This window comes from Hyperolius riggenbachi, chromosome 1 (genome assembly GCF_040937935.1).
Source record: "Hyperolius riggenbachi isolate aHypRig1 chromosome 1, aHypRig1.pri, whole genome shotgun sequence".
Classification (NCBI taxonomy): Eukaryota; Metazoa; Chordata; class Amphibia; order Anura; family Hyperoliidae; genus Hyperolius; species Hyperolius riggenbachi.
In genome coordinates, this window is record NC_090646.1 from 345,803,618 (window position 1) to 345,825,459 (window position 21,842).

The 21,842-nt window shown below is 44.9% G+C and overlaps 1 protein-coding gene across 3 annotated transcripts in view; it reads right to left on the minus strand.

The window, feature by feature from the left end:
* Window positions 1-13,621, minus strand: part of PALM (paralemmin) — a 139,543-nt gene extending 125,922 nt beyond the window's left edge. For all 3 annotated transcript variants that reach the window (XM_068234053.1, XM_068234052.1, XM_068234051.1), the window contains exon 1: window positions 13,539-13,621. In XM_068234053.1, the coding sequence (XP_068090154.1) occupies window positions 13,539-13,543 (5 nt within the window). In that variant the 5' untranslated portion in view covers window positions 13,544-13,621. The remainder of the gene's footprint in view (window positions 1-13,538) is intronic.
* Between the last annotated feature and the right edge of the window lie 8,221 nt (window positions 13,622-21,842).

Below are 21,842 nucleotides of genomic sequence, written 5' to 3' on the forward strand. Positions count from 1 at the left end.
CCTAGATTGTATGGTGTGTGTTGAGCCTTAGGGCTCGTTTCCACTAGAGCGAATCTGCATGCGTTTCCTGCATGCAGATTCGCATAGACAATACAAGTGGATGGGACTGTTTCCACTTGTCAGGATTTCTCAGCATTTTTCTGTGCAGAAAAAATCTGCAAGGCAGAGCCCTCAGAGAATTTGCACACCGCCTTGCGATTCGCATACAATGTATTTAATAGGAAATTCGCATGCGTTTTTGTATGCGAATTTTACCACAAATTTTACCGCGAATTCACAAGAGTTTTCGCATAAAATCAATGTAAAAGCACACAGGCACTGACATGGTTAAATTCGCATACTCATTAACATATGCGAAAACGCCTGGAATTCGCGGTAAAATTAGCATCCGCGTGCGAATTCATTTTTGCGTTTTCCGTGACTAATTCACACCGCACAAGTGGAAACGGGCCCTTACAGTACAGCCTCTATTTTACGCTGGAAGTAGTGTTTAATGTTGAGGGAACTTTAAAGTAAGGTGCTACATCAAGGAAGGAGGTAAAGTTAAGCACTGAGAGAATGAATTTCTTTTGGTGTTCAGTTAAAGGAAGCTTCCTTATGGGAAAGAAATGAAAAAAGTGCTGCCAAAAATATCATCACATACACAAGCTGCCACTTTAGCATGCAAATGAACAGCACCAAGATCAACCCCACCCTTCCTTAGCCCCTGGTCCCTTCTCTAGTCACTGGGTTTGCAAGTAGCAGAAGGAGGAGCACAGGACGTTCTGTGCTCTTACATAACGATAGTGCAGTCACGATTTCTGTCAGTAGTCACACTGTGTATGGAAAGAAACAGGGTCGGCCCTACCATGAAGCCAACTGAATCATGTGGTTCAGGGAGGCAAACTGTTGGGGGCAGCATCAGCTCTACACTGAGACAATCTTTTTCAGCCTCTCACTCTATTCTGCTGCTTCTGCCTGACTCACAGCACTTGCCTGCTGAGAGTCTATGCGTTGGCCCTGCTAGCCCATGTGCCATTCTGCAGCTCTGGTTCCCTGTTGTGGAGGTAAGCTGCTGTGTATGCTGTACCTGTATGCCTGAGGAAAGCTTGCTGTTGTGTAAGTACAGTGCGTGTGTACACAGTGTGTGTGTGTGCGTGCGTGCGTGTGTCTGGGTGTGTATAGTGTGTGTTTCTAGGTGTGTATAGTGTGTGTGCACGCTGCTCCAGCCAGTTACCAATCAGTAAAGCAGGGCACACTATCATCACCCAGCTAGCACTCAACCCAGCCACCCACCTACCGACACATCCACACTCAGTCGTACACCTATCAGCACCCATACGCTCGCTTATCACCATCCAGTCACACGCCCCCAAAATTATGTATATACTGTGTATATGGCAGGGTTTGTCCCAGGGATGGGGGACAAGTTTACTTCAGGCAGCAAAAAGTCTAGAACCTTCCCTGGAAAGAAAGATTACCTGTCCCACGGCTGGACTGTGTTTATAATGCAAAATAAAATTACCAAATGCAGAGACGTCTGCACACCAGTGGGCCATTAAATGTCTTTATTAAAAGTTTAGTAAGGCCAGAAACCCACTAGGACTGATTTTCTGAGCGCTTTGCGATTTGAAAGCTCTTGCTAATGTAATGCTATGGGTGTGATCCCACTTGACCGATGCGATTTTATAAAAATCCCCTATAGTATTGCATCAGCAAGAGCTTTTTCAAATCATTAGCGATTAGAAATCACTCCTAGTGGGTTTCTGGCTTCAGGGCCACATTGGGTGATTACTGCTAATTGGCAAATTGCCATCGATCGCTAGCTCTTCTTAAAGTGCTAGTGTAATATTACGTATTTGGTGATATATATGGCGCCGGCAATTTGCAATTAGCAGTGATCAATAAATGTGCTACATGCTAAAAAAGCGCTAATCGCGACTGCTTAAAAAGTGCAAGTGTACAGTGATTTTACCGCTCTAATCACGGTAAAATCACCAGTGCAAAACGTTAATAGCTAGAGTTTTGCGTTTACAAGTAAAAACAGGCCCTCAGCAGTAAAACAGTGGCAAGTCCATCACATTTCACTCCACCAAATGCTTACTCATGGGATAGCACACCAAGGGAAGATCAATGCTAACAAACAATAGGGCACAAGTATGAATCGTCAAACCAACTGCATCAATCAGCAGTGATTCCTACCACTTTATAACATCATACTACAGTGATATTACCACAAGTGCAATGAAAACTGAAGTGCTAAAAAACTAAAGCAAATTTGAGCTCCCATGACATGAGAGTTGTAAATATAAATAAATTACTTTGCAAGTTATTTATGATAATGTGTAGTGCTCCATTCAGCATTTATAGTAAAGGGTTGTGTAGAATAATGATTCCGAATAGCCGTATCTACATAACGATGAAGAATATCATCTGTGGGGTTATGGGATACATGAACTTCCCATCTCCCAAGACTGAATAACTTCAAGTCACAAAACTGTTGTAATCAAAATGGTTCTTTCTTCTATTTTTACTAAAATTGTGGAAACACTCTCTTGTACATGATTTTACAAGTGAAACAACCAACGTACTGAATTTCACATTCTGTACCTGTTGAAGTAATCATATACCGGGTGACTTTTTAAATGATGCTGCTGATTTGACGGAAGGTGTAAGCTAACGGCAACAATGGGCAGGACCAATGAGATTATGGATGTCTATCCAAATTGCTACGCCTCGAAGGGGGAATGGTATTTAACACTGCCTGGAATTTCAGCGTCAGGACGGTGAGCCGTGATTGGGTTCACCCCGCGGCCAACTGACTGGGCGACAGAATAATACATACACGGCACCAAGCAATGACACACTTTGTGTTGCCCAAGAAAGCGCTCTAACACAGCTTCATTGAAAGAAGTTTGGTGGTTAATACTTGCTGACTGAAGACGGCTCTCTAAATGCTACGACACATTCTTTTCCTAATATCTGCAAATATATGGCATCACTGTTTAGAACTTGCAAAAGTGTTTTAATCATTTCCAAACTCACAGCCAGCCGGTGTTGACATACTGGGCCCCTAACATGCTCACCTCTACTAAAGCCACAGTGCAGTCATAATCAGTATTAGCCTTGGTTCACACCGGCACAGATCAGTTTTTAAAGGGATCAGTTTTCCATCCATGACCCTCTGTTCCATTAGCGCGTGATCAATGCCCTGGACGCATTGATCTGTAAAAATTACTGCAATCCCAAACTTGTGATCCCTGTGGCGGAATAGACCAAATGGATCTGTTCAAATGAACCAATTGGTTAACATTGGATCCGTTCTGTTCTGTTCTGTTATGGTCCACTATACCGTCTGTTTTTAGGCAAATGTGCATCGGGCCTAAGTGATCACAACCTCTGTCAGTGGTTAGAGTGTCAATGACTCTGTTAGTGGCTACAATGCGGTCACAGTCATAGTCACTGTCAGTGGTTAGAGTGTCAATGACTCTGTTAGTGGCTACAATGCGGTCACAGTCATAGTCACTGTCAGTGGTTAGAGTGTCAATGACTCTGTTAGTGGCTACAATGTGGTCACAGTCATAGTTACTGTTAGGCTTGTTTCAAACTGGCACGGATGGAAAACTGATCCATGTAAAAACCGATCCGTGTAACGGACCAATGTGAATGGATCCATTGGTTAACACTGGATCCATTCTCGTCTGTTCTGTTATGGTCCGCTGAACCTTTCGTTTTTTTGGGCCAATGTTAACTGGGCCTAAGGGTCGGTTCACAGTTGTTTCAAAGCCGTATCTGTGGCTCAGTTTTTTTGTCCTGCACAAAAACGGAGCCACGGATACCAATGTTAAAAATAGCTACCATCTTCTCATACTTCAAAAAACGGATCCGTGGGCTCTGTTTTAAAAAACTGAATGGAGAGTCCGGATTTTGCAGATTTTCACGGAGTGCAAATACCTGCAGAGGCAATGAAAGGCAACACAAAAACAGATCTCTCTCTACACAGAGAACTTTTGCACACAAAACGGATGCCAAAGCAGATTGCCTACTGCCTGCTCCTCCCCTCAGCATCATCTTTGTAGACCTCTTTATCCAATAGAAACACACAGGAATGAAGGACACGTTTTTGACATATGTTTAACCACTTGAGGACCGTGGGCTTTACCCCCCTTAAGGACCGGCCACTTTTTTTCCATTCAGACCACTGCACCTTTCACGGTTTATTGCTCGCTCATACAACCTACCACCTAAATGAATTTTGGCTCCTTTTCTTGTCACTAGTAAAGCTTTCTTTTGGTGCTATTTGATTGCTCCTGCGATTTTTACTTTTTATTATATTCATCAAAAAAGACATGAATTTTGGCAAAAAAATGATTTTTTTAACTTTCTGTGCTGACATTTTTCAAATAAAGTAAAATTTCTGTATACATGCAGCGCGAAAAATGTGGACAAACATGTTTTTGATAAAAAAAAAACCCCATTCAGTGTATATTTATTGGTTTGGGTAAAAGTTATAGCGTTTACAAACTATGGTGCAAAAAGTGAATTTTCCCATTTTCAAGCCTCTATGACTTTTCTGACCACCTGACATGTTTCATGAGGGGCTAGAATTCCAGGATAGTATAAATACCCCCCAAATGACCCCATTTTGGAAAGAAGACATCCCAAAGTATTCACTGAGAGGCATAGTGAGTTCATATAAGATATTAATTTTTGTCACAAGTAAGCGGAAAATGACACTTTGTGACAAAAAAAAAAAAGTTTCCATTTCTTCTAACTTGCGACAAAAAAAAAATTTGAAATCTGCCACGGACTCACCATGCCCCTCTCTGAGTACCTTGAAGTGTCTACTTTCCAAAATGGGGTCATTTGTGGGGTGTGTTTACTGTCCTCGCATTTTGGGGGGTGCTAATTTGTAAGCACCCCTGTAAAGCCTAAAGGTGCTCATTGGACTTTGGGCCCCTTAGCGCAGTTAGGCTGCAAAAAAAGTGCCACACATGTGGTATTGCTGTACTCAGGAGAAGTAGTATAATGTGTTTTGGGGTGTATTTTTACACATACCGATGCTGGGTGGGAGAAATATCTCTGTAAATGACAATTTTTTTAATTTTTTTTACACACAATTGTCCATTTACAGAGATCTTTCTCCCACTCAGCATGGGTATGTGTACAAATACACCCCAAAACACATTATACTACTTCTCCTGAGTACGGCGATACCACATGTGTGGCACTTTTTTGCACCCTAACTGCGCTAAGAGGCCCAAAGTCCAATGAGTACCTTTAGGATTTCACAGGTCATTTTGAGAAATTTCGTTTCAAGACTACTCCTCACGGTTTAGGGCCCCTAAAATGCCAGGACAGTATAGGAACCCCACAAATGACCCCATTTTAGAAAGAAGACACCCCAAGGTATTCCGTTAGTAGTACGGTGAGTTCATAGAAGATTTTATTTTTTGTCACAAGTTAGCGGAAAATGACACTTTGTGAAAAAAAACAATAAAAATCAATTTCCGCTAACTTGTGACAAAAAATAAAATCTTCTATGAACTCACCGTACTACTAACAGAATACCTTGGGGTGTCTTCTTTCTAAAATGGAGTCATTTGTGGGGTTCCTATACTGTCCTGGCATTTTAGGGGCCCTAAACCGTGAGGAGTAGTCTTGAAACAAAATTTCTCAAAATGACCTGTGAAATCCTAAAGGTACTCATTGGACTTTGGGCCTCTTAGCGCAGTTAGGGTGCAAAAAAGTGCCACACATGTGGTATCGCCGTACTCGGGAGAAGTAGTACAATGTGTTTTGGGGTATATTTTTACACATACCCATGCTGGGTGGGAGAAATAACTCTGTAAATGGACAATTGTGTGTAAAAAAATCAAAAGATTGTCATTTACAGAGGTATTTCTCCCACCCAGCATGGGTATGTGTAAAAATACACCCCAAAACACATTATACTACTTCTCCCGAGTACGGCGATACCACATGTGTGGCACTTTTTTGCACCCTAACTGCGCTAAGAGGCCCAAAGTCCAATGAGTACCTTTAGGATTTCACAGGTCATTTTTGTTTCAAGACTACTCCTCACGGTTTAGGGCCCCTAAAATGCCAGGGCAGTATAGGAACCCCACTAATGACCCCATTTTAGAAAGAAGACACCCCAAGGTATTCCGTTAGGAGTATGGTGAGTTCATAGAAGTTTTTATTTTTTTGTCACAAGTTAGCGGAAATTGATTTTAATTGTTTTTTTTCACAAAGTGTCATTTTCCGCTAACTTGTGACAAAAAATAAAATCTTCTATGAACTCACCATACTCCTAACGGAATACCTTTGGGTGTCTTCTTTCTAGAATGGGGTCATTTGTGGGGTTCCTATACTGCCCTGGCATTTTAGGGGCCCTAAACCGTGAGGAGTAGTCTTGAAACCAAATGTCGCAAAATGACCTGTGAAATCCTAAAGGTACTCATTGGACTTTGGGCCCCTTAGCGTACTTAGGGTGTAAAAAAGTGCCACACATGTGGTACCGCCGTACTCAGGAGACGTAGTACAATGTGTTTTGTGGTGTATTTTTACACATACCCATGCTAAGTGGGAGAAATATCTCTGTAAATGACAATTGTTTGATTTTTTTTTACACACAATTGTCCATTTACATAGAAATTTCTCCCACCCAGCATGGGTATGTGTAAAAATACACCCCAAAACACATTATACTACTTTTCCTGAGTACGGCGGTACCACATGTGTGACACTTTTTTGCAGCCTAGGTGCGCTAAGGGGCACAGGTCATTTTGAGGCATTTGTTTTCTAGACTACTCCTCGCGGTTTAGGGCCCCTAAAATGCCAGGGCAGTATAGGAACCCCACAAGTGACCCCATTTTAGAAAGAAGACACCCCAAGGTATTCCGTTAGGTGTATGGCGAGTTCATAGAAGATTTTATTTTTTGTCACAAGTTAGTGAAAAATGACACTTTGTGAAAAAAAAACAATAAAAAACAATTTCCGCTAACTTTTGACAAAAATAAAATCTATGAACTCGTCATACACCTAACAGAATACCTTGGGGTGTCTTTTTTTTTTTAATGGGGTCACTTGTGGGGTTCCTATACCGCCCTGGCATTTTACGGGCCCAAAACCTTGAGTAGTCTGGAAACCAAATGTCTCAAAATGACTGTTCAGGGGTATAAGCATCTGCAAATTTTGATGACAGGTGGTCTATGAGGGGGCGAATTTTGTGGAACCGGTCATAAGCAGGGTGGCCTTTTAGATGACAGTTTGTATTGGGCCTGATCTGATGGATAGGAGTGCTAGGGGGGTGACAGGAGGTGATTGATGGGTGTCTCAGGGGGTGGTTAGAGGGGAAAATAGATGCAATCAATGCACTGGGGAGGTGATTGGAAGGGGGTCTGAGGGGGATCTGAGGGTTTGGCCGAGTGATCAGGAGCCCACACGGGGCAAATTAGGGCCTGATCTGATGGGTAGGTGTGCTAGGGGGTGACAGGAGGTGATTGATGGGTGTCTCAAGGTGTGATTAGAGGGGGGAATAGATGCAAGCAATGCACTGGCGAGGTGATCAGGGCTGGGGTCTGAGGGCATTCTGAGGGTGTGGGCGGGTGATTGAGTGCCCTAGGGGCAGATAGGGGTCTAATCTGATAGGTAGCAGTGACAGGGGGTGATTGATGGGTAATTAGTGGGTGTTTAGGGTAGAGAACAGATGTAAACACTGCACTTGGTAGGTGATCGGACGTCGGATCTGCGGGCGATCTATTGGTGTGGGTGGGTGATCAGATTGCCCGCAAGGGGCAGGTTAGGGGCTGATTGATGGGTGGCAGTGACAGCGGGTGATTGATGGGTGGCAGTGACAGGGGGTGATTGATGGGTGGCAGTGACAGGGGGTGATTGATGGGTGATTGACAGGTGATTGACAGGTGATCAGTGGGTTTTTACAGGGAAGGACAGATGTAAATAATGCCCTGGCGAATTGATAAGGGGGGGTCTGAGGGCAATCTGAGCGTGTAGGCGGGTGATTGGGTGCCCGCAAGGGGCAGATTAGGGTCTGATCTGATGGGTAACAGTGACAGGTGGTGATAGGGGGTGATTGATGGGTGATTGATGGGTAATTAGTGGGTGTTTAGAGGAGAGAATAGATGTAAACACTGCGCTTGGGTGGTGATCTGATGTCGGATCTGCGGGCGATCTATTGGTGTGGGTGGGTGATCAGTTTGCCCGCAAGGGGCAGGTTAGGGGCTGATTGATGGGTGGCAGTGACAGGGGGTGATTGATGGGCGATTGACAGGTGATTGACAGGTGATCAGTGGGTTATTACAGGGAAGGACAGATGTAAATATTGCCCTGGCGAATTGATAAGGGGGGGGTCTGAGGGCAATCTGAGCGTGTAGGCGGGTGATTGGGTGCCCGCAAGGGGCAGATTAGGGTCTGATCTGATGGGTAACAGTGACAGGTGGTGATAGGGGGTGATTGATGGGGGATTAGTGGGTGTTTAGAGGAGAGAATAGATGTAAACACTGCGCTTGGGTGGTGATCTGATGTCGGATCTGCGGGCGATCTATTGGTGTGGGTGGGTGATCAGATCGCCCGCAAGGGGCAGGTTAGGGGCTGATTGATGGGTGGCAGTGACAGGGGGTGATTGATGGGTGATTGACAGGTGATCAGGGGGGATAGATGCATACAGTACATGGGGGGGGGGGTCTGGGGAGAATCTGAGGGGTGGGGGGGGTGATCAGGAGGGAGCAGGGGGCAGGGGGGGGGGATAAAAAAAATAGCGTTGACAGATAGTGACAGGGAGTGATTGATGGGTGATTAGGGGGGTGATTGGGTGCAAACAGGGGTCTGGGGGTGGGCAGGGGGGGGGGGTCTGATGGGTGCTGTGGGCGATCTGGGGCAGGGGGGGGGGGAAATCAGTGTGCTTGGTGCAGACTAGGGTGGCTGCAGCCTGCCCTGGTGGTCCCTCGGACACTGGGACCACCAGGGCAGGAGGCAGCCTGTATAATACACTTTGTAAACATTACAAAGTGTATTATACACTTTGTATGCGGCGATCGTCGGGTTAACATCCCGCCGGCGCTTCCGTATGGCCGGCGGGATGTTGCGGCGGGTGAGCGAAGCCAGGCGCCGGCGGAGGATCGCGTCACGGATGACGCGATCGCTCCGCCCATGCCCCTACAAGGACCTCCGCCATTTGTCAATACGGCGGTCCTTGCTTAGTCCACTTCCCGGCCGCCAATTGTCAATACGGCGGTCGGGAAGTGGTTAAACGGACTGGAAATGTATGCTGCAAAAGCACAACATTTTGAAAAACGATCAGTTTTTAGAAAAACTGATCCATTTAAAATGCATTCCGATCTGCAACCTGACAAGTGTGGACCGACCCTAACTGGTCACAACCTCGGACAGTGGTTAAAGTGTGGTCACTGCCTCTTAGGCTTACAGTGTAGTCACAGTACATTCATAATCTCTGTCAGTAGTTATAGTGCAGTCATAGCCTCTGTCCATGATAAAAGTGTTGCCACAGCTCCTGCGAGTGGTCACAGTGCAGTCACAGCCTCTCTCAGTAGTAACAGTTTTCATAGTAAATTTGCAACCACTGTCAGTACAGAGTTTACAGTGCATTCACAGCCTCTATCTATCATCATAGAGCAGGCACAGTTTTCCCTGCTTTTCCTTCATTTAGTCGACTCAGACACTAAGTGACCATATGAACTTTTGCCCACCAGGTGCGTCTGGCAATGGCAGCTGTTGCAGAAGCATGTTCATAGCTTCACATATGCTGTCTATCCTCTTCTTCTTTTGTACCACAGTTTGTCAGTGGCTAAAATGTAGTCAGTCTCTGTCAGTGGTCACAGTACCGTCACAGCTAGTGTCAGAAGTCACACAGCAGTCACGGGATTGGTCAGTAATCAGTCAAGTCACAGCCTGTGCCAGAAGTTACACAGCAGTCACAGCATCTGCCAGCAGGCACAGTGGGATCACAGCCTATGTCAGACCTCACAGTGCAGCCTGAATCTGCCAGTGGTTACAGTGCAGTCGCATGATCTGTCAGTGGTTACAGTGCAGCAACAAAATCTGTCAGTGGTCACAGTGCAAACACAAAATCTGTCAGTGGTTACAGTGCAGCCACAGTCTTAGTCAGTCGTCACAGAGCAGCCAGTCTCTTTCGGTGGTCACAATGTGGTTACAATGTAAGTCAGTGGTTACAGTTTCTTATCAGCAATCACAGTACCAGTAATAGCAAAGTCACATCAGTGGTGAGCAGTTGCAGAATCTGTTCTCGAGTAGCACACTTCACAACAGCAGCAGTGACATAAGGGACAGATGGAGTGTATTGGCAGCAGCTTATGGCATTGACACATAATAGGAACCATGAAATTTAGTTTCTAGTACTTGCATCTCACTGAATTAATGTTATTGCCAATTGCTTAGGTGTAATATCTGATCTGGCCCTTTCATTCAAACCTCACATTGTCACATTTACTGGCTCTCATTGTCTCCCAACTAAAAATACATTTTCCATGCCTGCTCCTTCCTTATACTAGGTGCAACTAAAATGCTGGTATATGTCCTCATCATATGCTGACTTGACTATTGCAACACCTCCTCCTTCATTTACCATGAACAGCAACATTCCAGCCCACCCTGAACTTTGCTGCCCTATTCATTCATCTTTCCTCTTACTCCTCAGAATTTGCAGCTCCACTTACTACAGATGCTGTCAGACCCTTTACTGTCTCCCATAACACAAAATGATTTGGTTCAGGCTTTTCTCACCTATAAAGCTTTCTTCAGATTGGCCAACCCACATACAATTGTACTAGTTTTCACATTCCAATAGCAACTTCCACTCTACTAATGAAATTCTTCTTCCATCTGCTCTAGTGCCCTCTTCTCTTTCCTGTATGCAGAATTTCTCATGAGCCTCTCCTTGCCTCTGGAACTCCTTTCCAGAATCTGTTCTGTCACATTTTCAGAACCTAAAAACCCACCTCTTTAAACAAGCCTATAAGTTGATCTAAAGGTGCCCATACATATACACATCCATTTTTCCATAAGACTCCCTGCAGATCTGAACATTCTGATTGAATCAGATGGGAATCAATTCCTTTTAATGCTTGATTCCAACGACTTTGACGAAAAATCAATGCGCCATGGCATTGCATCAAACCATGCAACGCTGTGGTTCAATCGTTTTTTAATAAATTCCCTGCTGAAATCACTTAAAATCAATGTGCTGTGTGTGGTAGGTATCTGAATCAATTCCTTTCCGAAATAAATTTATCGTTTTAGAACATTGGGTGGAAATCTATAAGTGTATGGCCAGCTTTAGACATTATTTACTCAAGAACCTGATAAACATTACCTCTTGTTTCTATTCCTTAGAATGTAAGCCGTCTCTCATAGTGTTTCTTAATAATGGTATGTCAACCTCATTTCATCTGTATGTACATTTTACAAGGCATGCTATATAACTGTGGATTATCTTTATTAACATTGTTTTCCTATGTAAATCGTGTTTATTGGATGCACAATCTTAATTCTACAGCATTATGGAAGATGATGCTGACGATGGTGCTATATAACTCAATACTTCTACAATCCAGGCCCGTATCTACAACAGGGCCCTTGAGGGCTTATGCCATGGGTGGAAATTTGTGTGGGGCAGCACAGCAGGCACCAAAACAGGTATTTGCATTACTCCTCTCAGCCAAGTCTTGGAACCATGGGGAGTTGATGGCTGCGGTGGGGGGAGGGGGATTTGTCAGGTGCAAAATGGCTTGGGGTAGTGCAAAGTCAATTCAATTAGCAGCTTTGCGACTGCTCGATTCTAAGACCTGTCCCCCTCCCCCCAAGCACATACCAGCCAGTGGGCTCCTGGCTGTTGATTGCTGATGCTGTCAGATTGCATGGCGTTGGCTGACTGCTACTTTCTTTTTTATTGGCCCACTGTTTAAGCTCCCCAGATTGGGAGCCCTGAAAATGGAGACCAGATGGTGCAGGAAACCACTATGCTCGACTCACTCCAGATCAGTGGAGATTGAGCAGGCAAAGACGGAGGAAAGAGAGCCACTGGTTACCACTGCTGGCACTGTGTGTATGCTTGGGGGGTGCAAGCTTGAGAGTGGGAATAGTGAGATATGGAGGGTTCATAAAGAAGCACTGGCAGCTCTCCTCCAATCTGTGTTGCTCTCGCTTTCCTGGTATCCACGCGGCTTTGTCCCTATTTTGGTTTGGCTCTCCTGTGACATCTTATCAGCACATTAGGACAAGGTTGTTTCATGTGAGGAGAGGAAGAGCAAGTTAGACAGGAGAGGACCTGTGTGTCCTGAGAGGCAAGTACAAAATTGGTGCCAGTGCTTCCCTGTGCACTCCGCATAGTGGCTCATGGGGCAGCAAAGAGAAGCCCGATGGGGCACTTCTGGTCCTAGGCCTCCCAGCAGCCAGAGTTGCTCACCCAGTAGTTACACCACTGCAAAGCTTGATTACCATCTATCCTTTAAGTCAAAGTCATTGAATAAAGTTCTCTTTGACATAAATTCAATAAAGCTCAATAGAGGTATACTCAATAAAACTAATCATGTTTTTCACAATAAGCAGCAGCTATGTTAAATATACAGTAATTCAAGCAGAAAATGCAACTCCTTTTCACCGGTCTTGTAATATTACGCTGCGTGTTGTACCATTGCCGCTATTATATCACCATGTGGGTTATTGTATAATTTTTGTTTGTGTGTGATTATATCCTCACACATTATTATAACGCTCTGCATGCTACTTGTCAAACATTAGGTATTACTGATTTTCCAAGGCAGAATGTAAAGTAGAATAAATTAGCTTAAACAGAACAAGCTATAAGTGCAGCAAGAATACATGGAAAAGGGCAGAGGCAGAGGAATTTCAACACCAGCAAATGGATGTAACTGTTGACAAATGACATAAATGCGATGTAGGGCAATCAGAGGGGAGTCAACAGCAGCAGGACTGTTACACTAGGAGTGGCTGAACAACAGCAGGGATGCAGGGAGTAGATGTGATTACAGGAAGATTAGGAATTTCAGAAACACTACATCTCTCAGAACTGCACGGCTGTGTGAAGAGGTGGGGGTGGTGCACAGAGATAAGGGGGGATGGCAGAGAGAGGCCTAGGTATCGCCAGCAGAGAAGCAGGCATGGGTTCATCCAGCACCATACACAGGGACTGCAGGAATTTATAGGGAGGAGGGTGTGTGATCCATGTACTGAGTAGTAAGTGAATAACATCAAAAAGGGGCAAGCACCAGCAATGCAAATCTCATCTGCTGACATCTAGGCACGCAGCACAGATGAAGGTGTGGAATTAGCAGCGCATAGGGAGGTGAGATGTGGGCTGGGCAGAGAGGGCACGCAGGGCAGAGGTGGCTGGAGGGTGCGGGGGTGATGCTGCACAGTGATGGAAGAGGATACAGGCAGTATAGGATATGGGAGGTATGCAGGACACACAGCATGCTGAAGGAAGCAGTGATTTCAGAACGGCAGAGATTTATTAGTATTACGAGTTGTCAGGTACTCACTCCATGGTGCAAGCTCCAGCTACAGCTCGGTGCGATGTGCAGGCGGCAGAGCCTGGTCTGGCCCTGAGTGAGACTGCCTGTGTGCTAGTATGAGTGTGAGGAGAGGAGGCAGGGAGGGAGGCACCAGCAGGGCACTTGCCATTGCTCGTTATCAGTATGAGTTTAGCGCCCTCTGTCGCAAGTCCGTCTTACAGCAGCTTGTATACATCTTGCATGCCGAGTACCGTCTACAAGTGAAACGTCATTTGCACCGTCCAGATGCGGTCCTGCGGGCACACACCCAATTCTTCGTGCTGCTGTATGTTCCTCCGATGTTCACCTGCCCTGCCTTCACTGGAACTTAGCTCTGTCGCTACTGTTGTTTGCATTCCCGTTTATACCAGTTTAGATCATAAGCATTTACATATGTCAATGCCTGTAGTAAACAAAAATATGTATTTGTCACTATGCTCATAAATGGCATAAAAACGTTTTCTGCTTGCAAATAACGTTTTGCTTAAAGGAGTACTGTAGGGGGAAAAAGAGAGAAACCTGGGGTTTCTAATGGTTCCCTGCAGACGTCCTGTGCCCCGATGCTCCGGAGGCGGGAGCATCAGCGGGAGCAAAGACAAGGCTGCGCAAGCGCAGTGGTTTTATGACTTTAACCACTTGGCAACCTCTGCCACACTTATCTACGCCCCTTTAAAATTCACAGTCGCATGGGGTGTTTATTTACCTGTTGTGAGCGATCACGTGCATGTGCGTACGTGTTGGGCACACGCTGATCTGTGATTGGCAGATGTGAACATGTGTTCACAAAGCCAATCAAAGTGCTTGCAAGTTTGAATGAGCACTGCCAAAGCCAATGGCAGTGCTCATTCATTCAGAATGTGTGTAAACATTGTATCAGTCACTATGCTGATACAGTTAAGGTGCGTACACACGTACTACGGAAGCCAACGGATCGTTCAGGAACAGTCTTATCAGTCCGCCGACAGTGCGTACACACACACTACTGTCGGATGAAAGTCCGCCCAGCGGGAGGGTCTGACGGACCCGTCGTTGGCTTCCGTAGTGCGTGTGTGCGCACCTTTACTGAGATGACTCGTGAAAGGATCTCAGATAACCTAGGCCCTGTTCACACTGCACGCGTTTTCAGCCGCTTTTTGGAAACGCGTGCAGGTGGCCGACACGCACAACATCAGACAGTGCATAGAATGCTCTGTGTGATGTTCACACTGCATGCGTTCCGGACCTGTGCGGTCCGGGAACGCATGCTGCACGCATTTTTTGCCAAAACGCGTGGCTGTCCCATTTACTTTTCGGTGATGCGATCAGCCACGCAACGCATACAAACGCGGATGGCGTGCGTTCGTATTCGTTGCGTTCCGCATGCGTGCCCGTCCGCGTTTGTAATGTGAAAGGGGCCATTAGTCACTGATCAGCATCAGTGAGGTTTTTTTTAAAAATAAATAATACCCCCCATTAAAGGGAACCTTAACTGCCGTGGAAAAATAAATTCACTTACCTGGGGGCTTTCCCAAGCCTCCTGCAGCCGTCCTGTGCCCGCGCCGGTCCTTCGGTGCCCTCCGGTCTCCCTCCGCCGCTAAGTTTTGTTTTCGGACGACTGCCAGTCGTCCTCGGGCCACTTCCGCATTCCTCGTCGTAAACTGCAGTAAAGCGCGTCCGCATGACGCGTTTGGCGTCATGCGCATGACGCGTTTGGCGTCATGCGGACGCGCTTTACTGCAGTTACGACGAGGAATGCGGAAGAGGCCCGAGGACGACTGGCAGTATTGTATAAACTGTTGTAAGTAGCGTAAAACATGTTACAAGCACTTTACAACAAAAAAAGTTTATACTATATGTCCAAATCTAGAGTTGTCCAAATGTGAATCATTTATCCACAATCCACCATGTTTAACAGAGGCCTCAACTTACAAACAAAAAGCCCTGTACTGTAACCTGCCTGTACGTAGGGGACCGCCTGTAATCCACACTCAGACAAGCAGTGTCTGTCATTATAAACCCCCTATCTCCACCCTTATGCTGGGTACACACGTTGCGATTTCCAGCTCGATCCGCGGGATCGATCAGGATCGATTCGATTATTTGCGACATGTTAAATTCGGTTTCGTTCGATACAGCCGTCGATTTTGCATACTTATCATGCAAAATCGACAGCTGTATCGAATGAAACCAAATCGAACATGCTGGAAATAATCAATCGATCCCGCGGATCGAGCAGGAAATCGCAACGTGTGTACCCAGCATTAAAGAACACATGAGGTGTCCCAAACTGTAATACTGTAGCCACGCCTGGGTCAATGTCAGTCAATTGGCTAATTCACATTTATGTGTTTCCTTCATGGAAGAAAAAAAAAACTTGCTGCATGTAGCATAATATACCACACCGTGTGTGATTCCCATATCTGACAGTCAGCTGCTAGCAGTACATGAAAAAGGAAAAACTGTCCGCGGAAAGCACCGACCCAAGTGTGACCCCTGCCTCAATGCAACCATCCCTAAGTCTACTTTGGTGCCTTCTCTGTGCACCTGCATCAAATGCCTCCTCCTTGGGTGAGAATGTAGCGGGGGAATGCCAGATATTTAGTGACATCTGATGCTTGATCAACCCCCGAGCACAGTTCCCTAATTTACCCTGCACAAAGATGCTCCATTCTTTGCAGCACATAGCGCCTCATTATGCCGCCATAGCAATAAATATGTCACTAGCTTGTAGGCTAATGATACGTCTGCACAAAAGTCAGCCATGAACTGTCACCCAAATAATCATGTTCCAATCTCCCAGAGAAATTGGCAGTGTGTACATAGCAGTAGGCAATAACCATCCCCCCTCACCTGCCTCTCTAAGGCATGAAGGCATGCCTGCAGATTAGTAAATAACTCAAACCCCCTCCCCCCCCCCCCCCCCAAAAAAAAAAAAAAAACTATAAATCCTGGTGCCTAATCTGTTGATCTATAAGAACGGGCAAGCATGGGCCCCTGTAAGTCCCAAATACTACAGGGCCTTCGTACAGTTGCACGGCCGTATGTCCACCACTGCTGGATCCCATTTTGAGGAACCGGTGTATCTGCATTGTTCCCCTATGGGAACGCTGAGGGCCCCATGAACATTAATTGCTCGCTTCCACTATATATAGCCTTTTTTTTTATAACATTGCATCATTCTGTCATATTTTCAATTACTAACAACACTCTGTATTTTAAACTATGAAATAGAGCTGAGCTAATGGCCATTTTAACTCCCCTGCTGTAAAACCTTATTTTAAATTGTTTTTCACTGTTTCTTTGATGTGTAAGTGCTTCAGAAAATAGGACTGTCTCCAACCTAAGTTGGGTTGGAGAGCTCAGAGAAGCTCTTCGACATAGATAACAACTGAAGTTTTTTAACTCTTCATGTACTGGAAACAATATGAGACTATTTTCTTTGCTACTATTTTTCTATTTCTTAGCTGTATTATGCAAACAATTCATTATATCATAAGTTTATTTTCACTTTGGATTCCCTTTAACAGTGACAGTGAAGTATACTTTTCATTGGCTGTATGCTTCACTGAATGCGTTCCATTTTGCGGATAACGTGCTGCACAACTTTCCTGTAGATTTGCATTACTGCTTTTACAGGGAACTCAATGCCCACTGTGAACTTAGCCTCAATGATAGTCTGGGATAACTTTAATTTTAAGTTATTATTGTTATTTATTGTTGAATATATTTAAAGAACCATTAAACCCCAATAAAAGGCTGCAACCCTTTTTTTCCACTTAACTTGTGGTGTGATTATTTATTAGATACATTTATTAGCTAAGTGTATTTTGTGTTATAAAATAAAAGGGTAAGGTAAAGGAGACCCATAGGCATTTCCGTGTGGGTAATCATGTTTAGGCCTGAAACCCACTAGAGCGTTTTTGGGGGGCATTTAGGGGGTGCTTTCAATCGCTAGCGATTTCCTTAAACGCTCTGCCAATGTAAATGGATGGGACTGATTCCACTAGAGCGATTAAGGAAATGACAATTGCAGGACATGCAGAATTTTGGGAGCGTTTACATTCTAATGAATTGTCTAGGAGCAGGGAAATTGTTCCCAAAAGTTATCCCCACTGACATCTGCACTGTTGTAACCACTCTGCTGGGATGGATGCCAGATCTTGAAAAGGGAGCTCGGACCATAAAATCCAGCATATGCAAGGAGTGAGCAGTAGGCAGCAATTGCCTCTTTTTTCAGCCACCATGATGCAGAAGAAACCACAAGATTACTCATATCAGACACAAAATTCCCTATGGTCTAGAATCCAGAGTGGGAAAACCCAGCAGGAAAATCCAGCACACATCAAGAACACACAAGCTTCCATTGGTCGCCTTTGTATAAGTTTACCAGCCATCAGCGTATTAACCTCCTTTTACTTTCTGCACCTAGATGGATGGAGGTACTTAAATAAGATGTAGGATCTACTATAGGATACTTCGGTTTGATATTTGTCAATACCCACTTTAGCACCTTCATTTTAGGGCCGGTTCACGGTTGAGCAGATGCAAAACGAGCACAGGAAGCTCATCTGCTCTGTCCATTTTACATCTGTTTGTAGCGCCCACTTCGCCCATGATCACCATTCACGTGTCTTGCCACCAATCTCCGTCACTCAGTCCCTCCGTACTCAGCCCAGAGGCTGGCTGGAGCATGGGGCTCTCCATAGGATGCAATAGACCAATTCTCCCTAGCATCAGGGAGAATTTTCATTGGTCCACCATGGACCAATAAGAATTCTCTTCTTGCTGAACAAATCGGTTATGAACAACTGAAAAAAATTGAGTGGCTTAAAATTTTGAACTTCAACTTATATAAATAAAACTAACTAATGAAATCCACAGAAAATTCACAGTCCAGGAATGATCAAATGCTGCTGTCACCTCAGATGAGCAAAATAACTAATCTGAGGTGGAGTAGCAGCAGTAAAGAAAGTGTGTATCTTTATTTACAACTTTCTATGAAAGACCACTGCCATTGGCTTTGGTAGTAGTCATTCAAGCAATCCGGAACTCTAATTGGGTTTGGGAAGCATGTTCCCATTCACCAATCAGTTGCCGGGCAGCATTGTGAACAGGCATGGGAGCGAGTGGGCGATCGTAGCGGAGTATGTATATCTACGGCCCCAGACATAATACGAAATCTGAAGGGATGTAGATATACTGTCGTCAATTCGGTAAGTGGTTAAAACCAAGATCACACTGCTAAGACAACAACCATAGTACAGGGCACTGACCAAAATCTGTGGGCCGGAATGCAGCAGAGTTGTTGCTTTGGACTTGTAGTTATACAAGTAGAAGAGATACAGATACAGGCCTCATATAACACATGCGGCACAACATGAGTGTGAAGCACATGACTGGAGGCGTGGAGTGTGATTTACGCTTTGTATTTACATACATCCACTATACTCATCTCTGCTTGCATTGCATGGAAATGCCTCTAATAGCTCACTCAAGCATTTTACATTTCTACATATAGATAAGTTTATAGGAATGTAAAAAATGTAAACTCATTTCATTTTATTCTTCATCTGACAAAATACACCCAGTGTTTGTGTGACGAAAGCAGAATTTTTGCAATTTTTCCATTACCAAGTGAATTATTACTGCACAGAGAAACAACACTAAAACAAGGGACAGTGCTACTACTGTGTAAAATCCTGAAGCTGTGGAGGACAATGGCCTTCAAGGAATTACAACTGTTGTAAGAAACTGCAAAAAGGGGTTTTGGAAATACAATATAACTTCCAAGAAAGGGAGCGTATTGCATGTTACATACTGGATTGACTCTACAGCTGCATAAAAACGAGGGAGTCAATTAAATATTTAAAATGTTACTTACAAATGTTTCATTTTTAAAGGACCACTGTCGCAAAAATTAAAAATTTGTATGTATGCATATGTACTATATGTACATTTGCCCCGTAGTAAAATGAGCTATAAATTACTTTTCTCCTATGTTTCTGTAACTTACAGTAGTTAGTAAGATTCTGACAGAACTGAAAGGTTTTGGACCAGTCCATCTCCTCATGAGGGGATTCTCAGGGATTTCTTTATTTTCAAAAGCACTTACTAAGTGCCAGTTGCTCTGTCCAAATGCCAAAATTGTCTGCAAGTGGGTAGGGAGGCTGACTGACATATTTGTATAGATCCTTTCCAGGGAGTACGTTTGTAAATAATGAAGAAAATATTGACACTCCCCCGTGAGGAAATGGACTAGTTCAAAACCTGTCAGACTTTTGTAAGTGACTGCAACATAGCAGAACAATAATTTACAGCTCATTTTAGAGAAATGCGCTTATTATATGCATGTGCACAAATGTGTTTTAAATTTTACATTTTGTGTGACAGTGGTCCTTTAACGTGTTAGCATCGTCAAACGAAATATTTTGTTTGAAGATGCTGCACTCATTTTAACCTCAGCTGGCAGAATGGATTCTACCTACTGAGGTCAAGCAGAGTGATGCAGGGAGCATTTTTATACAGTATTTACCTATTTCAGGCATCTATTCCATCACCCCTCTTCCACCACTGGGTGGTGCTGCACCGCTGACACTATCCTCTGAGCCCTAATCACATGTAATAACGTAATCGGAAGTCAGAAGAGGATGTGGGGAGTGCAGTGCCGCTGTTGGATACAGAGAGGAATAGAGATGGCCCGAAATGTTCGCCGGCAGACAGTTCCCAGCAAACAATTGGTGTTCGCGTTCGCAGGCGAACACACCTGGCATGTTTGACCCGCCCCCTATATATCATCATGGAGCCAAAATTTGACCCAGCATGGCAGCCATTTTACACTCTGCCTGTGTGCTGTGTGAAGCAGTTTAGGGAGCGAGCTGTGCTGCAGATAAGGCCTGTGTTATGTGTCCCTAGTGCCGTTTCTTGCTGCTACAGTACCAATTCACCATCTACATAACCCCTTTTTCTTGCTATTGCTATATTGCAGTCTTGTGTGTCCAGTGCACACGTTAGCTGTTGGAGACAGGTCTGCTGGTCCTAGTAGTGCACCGACTTGATAAATCAATTGCCCATGTAAAGGCTGTTCTTCTTTTTTTTGCTATTGTTATATTGTACTTCCATATGTCCAGTGCACATGTTAGCTGTTGAAGACAGGTCTGCTGGTCCTAACAGTGCACCAACCATAACCCAATAATCCTTCACCACCACTACTGGCATCTAGTATCTTCTACTGCCCTGCATAAGGCCTCACTGGCAGGGCCTATATTTTGAGTTGATTGTTGCACATAGCATAAACCTATCTGTCACCTGACCTGCTTGAAGTAACATTTAGTTAAAAAACAAAGCACCTGAGTGTGCAGAACCACTACTGGCATCTAATATCCACTACTGCCCCCTGTATAAGGCCTCAGTGCAGAATAAGTGTTTTTTTGGTCAGTTAACTGTCATTGAACTACCTCAGCCTGACCATAGGGGCTGGAAAACCACCATCGTCTGCATTCCTGTAAATGTGCACACATGCACGGCGGCCACTACACACCACTACACAAAGCACGCCAAGTGGACTAACATTTTGTCCTGGAGGTGTCAACTAGTAAGAACAATGATTTTCTCACCTGACCTTATCACTAAAGCTCTTTGCGGTTGTCTGCGGTGCATTAAACGCAGCGTTTCGTCTGTCAGTGTGAGGCGGCCTAACCCTTACACTACCTGATCGACAGGTACACACGCCGGATGTTTAAAAGCACTTTATTCCACAAATTTAGGAATGTACTGTGATTTCTGCCCTTTAAAGATTAAAACACGACTTTGTGTAAACTATGTAAATATTGATGGGACTTTTGCCATGGATCCCCCTCCAGCATGCCACTGTTCATGTGTTTGGCCCCTTTAAAGGACTTACGAGGCCAAGTATACAAAAAAAAAAAAAGTTAGCTACCTGGATCAGCTTGTAAGGCACGGAGTATGCCGTCCGCGCCCTCCGTGCCGTTCCGCCTGGTCCCCGCCGCTAAACAGCCCCCCGAACGGTCCCCGACCGCGCGGCCCGGGTCGTGCTCCCCAGCCTGTACCAAGATGGCCGCCGGAGCTGGCCGCGGCTGCGCAGTCCGCATAGCCGCGAGTGCGGCTGCGCAGCTCTAAGGCCAACCCCCCGATCCACGTAACAGTAGCGTGGATCGGGGGGTTGGCCTTAGAGCTGCGCAGCCGCACTCGCGGCTATGCGGACTGCGCAGCTGCGGCCAGCTCCGTATGTATTTTGAGGAAGCCTCTGCCAGATTATGTGTATTTTGGGGGAAACATTGCATGATTATATGTGTT